Source organism: Aphanomyces astaci (genome assembly GCF_000520075.1).
Source record: "Aphanomyces astaci strain APO3 unplaced genomic scaffold supercont1.37, whole genome shotgun sequence".
Taxonomy (NCBI): domain Eukaryota; phylum Oomycota; class Saprolegniomycetes; order Saprolegniales; family Verrucalvaceae; genus Aphanomyces; species Aphanomyces astaci.
In genome coordinates, this window is record NW_009798300.1 from 299,427 (window position 1) to 303,202 (window position 3,776).

At 46.0% G+C, this 3,776-nt stretch overlaps 2 protein-coding genes across 2 annotated transcripts; one reads left to right on the forward strand and one right to left on the reverse strand.

Moving 5' to 3' along the window:
- Window positions 1-1,292: 1,292 nt before the first annotated feature.
- H257_11953 (hypothetical protein) lies at window positions 1,293-2,970 on the forward strand. The gene is made up of 2 exons (XM_009839035.1): window positions 1,293-2,216; window positions 2,301-2,970. The coding sequence occupies exons 1-2, from the start codon at window positions 1,358-1,360 to the stop codon at window positions 2,855-2,857; spliced, it is 1,416 nt and encodes a 471-aa protein (XP_009837337.1). The 5' UTR covers window positions 1,293-1,357; the 3' UTR covers window positions 2,858-2,970.
- A 306-nt stretch (window positions 2,971-3,276) lies between these two features.
- Window positions 3,277-3,507, reverse strand: H257_11954 (hypothetical protein; the record flags this gene model as incomplete). Its single annotated transcript, XM_009839036.1, has 1 exon — window positions 3,277-3,507. One exon carries the CDS (start codon window positions 3,505-3,507, stop codon window positions 3,277-3,279), a length of 231 nt encoding a protein of 76 aa, XP_009837338.1.
- Window positions 3,508-3,776: the final 269 nt, after the last annotated feature.

The window sequence follows — 3,776 nt, forward strand, 5'->3', positions numbered from 1 at the left end:
CTAGTGCTATCAATGGCATTACTGTACCACTAGGAAGCCTCACATTCCCCTTTGGTATGTGACGTGTAAAATAGAGGAGGATTGGTCAATTGGAGTCCAGCAATTTGTGATTTTCTTGAGATCTCATTGGATATGAAAATCGTAGGACCAGCTCCCTACGATTTCGTCAATTCACAAATGAATTGCGAAATTTTATGTTTGCTACAAATTCGCATATAGCTTGGAAAATAATTGAGGTTGAGGATTTCGAAATGGTGAAATCGTAGGGGTATGCGCCTACGATTGCATACAAAAGTCAAGTTCTGGCCTACGAATTCCGTAGAATGTGCTATTAATACTACACCATTACCCGATCAAGTTGGTCTTTTTTTCCAAATCTATGTGATTTGGATATAAAATAAAATTTTGACAAGGGTTGGAATGAACAAAAATTCGGATCAATGTGGTGCAAATCTGGTGCAAATCTAGTGCCATAGTTTATTTCATATTGAAGTAGTACTGTATTTGCTCTATCGCACGTTCTCTGGAGGATGGGTGAGATGGGTGGAGAGTGGAAATTCCCTAAATGTTCACTACTACTTCGAAGTATTCACTACTAGTATAGTATACTGGTACTACGTATTAATAGTACTTCCGTGTAGTATTTCTTTCCATTTTGATTGGAACAAAAACCACATTGATCCGAACTTTGCGCGTTTTATGCACCACTCGAATTTGTTTCGAACTGTTTTATACTAACGTTAGTACGTACAGTTAGTACTAACTTGACGTATTAATACTACGTAGTAGTAGTAGGAGCAGTATTTTTTATCACCACATTCTTGACTGGAAATGTCAAACGTGATAGGGTAATGGTGTACTAAATTTAGTACTAGTATTCCTTTCAACTTCTATGGTGCACGCCATCTATAAGCCACCAACTTTTCACACCTCATGCGGGGCGATTTTCGTTGCCGCAGCTTAATATTTAAGCTTACTACATGTTAACTATAAAAAGACATTGAGTTGACAGAACAGGATAAGCGGATGCCTCAAATCTAAAATTGATAAAGAAATGACAACATCATAGACTTTTAACTACAGTCTATAACCGAGAGCTACTTTTTTGTTACTATCGTATTACTACCGGTAGTACGCCATACCACTGGTTAGTACTGTACAAGCATGACAGCTGTGTCTGATGTCGCTGAAATTACATTCACTTTTGCAAGAATGTTTGTCGTTTGACGGGAAATGGAGTGTTTGTACTTTGATTTGGGTACCAAATAGAGGTTGTCACAACTTTTGAAACAGACAAAAGCCCCTTCGATTCACTGGACTTGGCTCACTTATCAAAGCTCAACCTGCCAATCAATCCATGCCGTCTGAGCCAATGACGTCCACGACGATGCCGCCGTGGATATTCGTCTTGCTTTGTGCAATCAACTTTGTCAATTCTTTTGACCGAGGCATCACTTCGGGCGCCCCGGCCCAGTTCCAATACTTTATCCAAGTCTCACACAACACCACCGACCCTGGCGCACTGCTTGGCCTGCTCTCATCGTCGTTTGTGACCACGTTCGCCATCTCGATCCCGCTGTTTGGCTACCTCGCGATGACCACGAAACCGTTTCGACTCATTTCCATTGGGCTGGCCGTGTGGGTGGTTGCCGTGGCGATCTCTAGCATTTCAAAGTCCGCCAACAGCTTTGAACTTTTACTTCTGGGTCGATTCCTCAGCGGAGTGGGGGAAGCCTCGTTCCAGTGCATTGCGCCCCCCTTCATCAACGACCACAGCCCGAGCAACTTCCAGACGATGTGGTTGGGTGTGTACATGATCTCTTCTACCGTGGGAGCGATTGCGGGTAATATCGCGGCATCAACGCTGTCTGCGACTTCTTGGGGCTGGGACTCGGTGTTTGCCATGGAGGGGCTCGCAATGGTGCCGTTGCTTTGGCTTTGCTTCTTTGGCGTTCCCGACGAGTTCAATCGCATCCGAAACGACAACCCCACCGAATCCCAAAGCTTGTTGGCGATAGAAAGTGCGTCGCATAAATCGTTTTTCGGCGAAGTGTGGGACGTTTGTACCAACGCTGCGTTTGCGTGGCTGTCGCTTGGTGTGGCAGCCATGATGTTTTCGAGTGCGGGGCTGGACATTTTTATCACGCTGTTGCTCTTGGGCCTGGGGGTATTTTCGTCGGAAACGGATGCTAATGTCACGATGGGGTTCCTAACAGGTATGTGCTATATACTTGCATGATCGGCAAGTAGCCTTGTACAGGGCTCACCACGAGCTCTGACAATATATTATATGTGTGTAGTTGCAACAAATTTGGTGGGCACACTACTGGGGGGCGTGGTGCTGGATTGGACGAGCCGTGGCGCCCCATACAAGCGACAATACTATGCTGTCCGTCAAATGGCATTGGGGTTTCCATTAGGGCTAGGGGCCATGCTTCTCTCGCTGGCTGCTTTGCCTGACAGAACATGGTACTTGGTGTGGAATGGACTCACAAGTGTCATCTCCGGTACCATTTCGCCCGTCGTGATGATCGCCATGTTTCACTCTGTCCACCCATCGCAACAAGCCCTCGCCGTGGGGCTGAATTCCCTGTCCCGGCATGTGCTGGGGGATGTCCCCGCCCCCATCATCATGGGCTACATCAAGGACGCTTGGGCTCCTCACTGCAACAGCGTACTTGTGGATGGCGTCGTCGTGCTCAACCCAGAGTGCCATCAAGACAAGGATGGACTCATCCAAGCCATGATGTTTCCGCTAGCGTGGATGGCTTGGGCCATAGCCTGTTTTGGCATTGCCTTGTACTTTGCTCGACGGAATATGGTCAAAGCCAAAAACGCTCTGCTCGATTCACCGTAAATATTTATTTGGATCACTTGGCTTGACAATCAATCTTTCCACTGTTAAGACTTGTTTCTCGCCAAGGGTCTCATCAACGTAGGGCTAAACTCTTAGCATGAAGTAAAAGGAATAATGTGTGTGAAATGTTGTAATTTCTCAATTTTCAATGGTTCGTTCACTGTCAATCGAGCACAACAATGCCGAGACATTTGATTGGCTAATTTGTATCCACTTCGCCTTTCCGGTGAAAATCGAGCATGGATTGTAGCCAATCAGCGACAAATAATTTCGGATTGACCAATGGGGGATATTGGTGCCCGATTCGGGCGGCGATATTCGATTGACAGAAAGAATCAATACAAGGAGGTTTACGGTACTGAGTTTTCCACAATAAAGCTGGATGTTATGAAGCGACCAATAAAAATCGAGGAAATTTATTACATCTCTGATTCTTTTCCACTCGAGTCGTTACTACTTGTCACGCTGCCGCCATCCCTGCTGCCTTCTACGCTTTCATTGTCACTCGTATCGACTTCTTGTAGCCCCTTTATGTACTCGGCCAGCTTGTAGAGTTGTCTGTCGGCCTTGTGAATACAGCCCTTGATGCTGCTGGGTGCCAAGTCCTCAAAAGCTTCCATCAGCCGCACATGCACGTCTTTGAATTTCATGTCCTGTGTGTGAACGGGGCCCGGAAATTCGTACTTACAGTAACCTCCGAATGATAGCCATTTTAGATCAATTTTCAAATACTACCTGTCAAGAGGGACGAATGATTATTAACGGACTGTTTAGCTGACCTATGATTGGGCATAAACAGTCCGGTTTCTACAGAATGAGAACACCGGATAATTCCGGATGACCGGATATTATCCGTAAGTGACCGAACCTCGGCGAAAAAGGCCAAAGCAAGAACGGCCAAAGTGCCCCTTCTTGACAG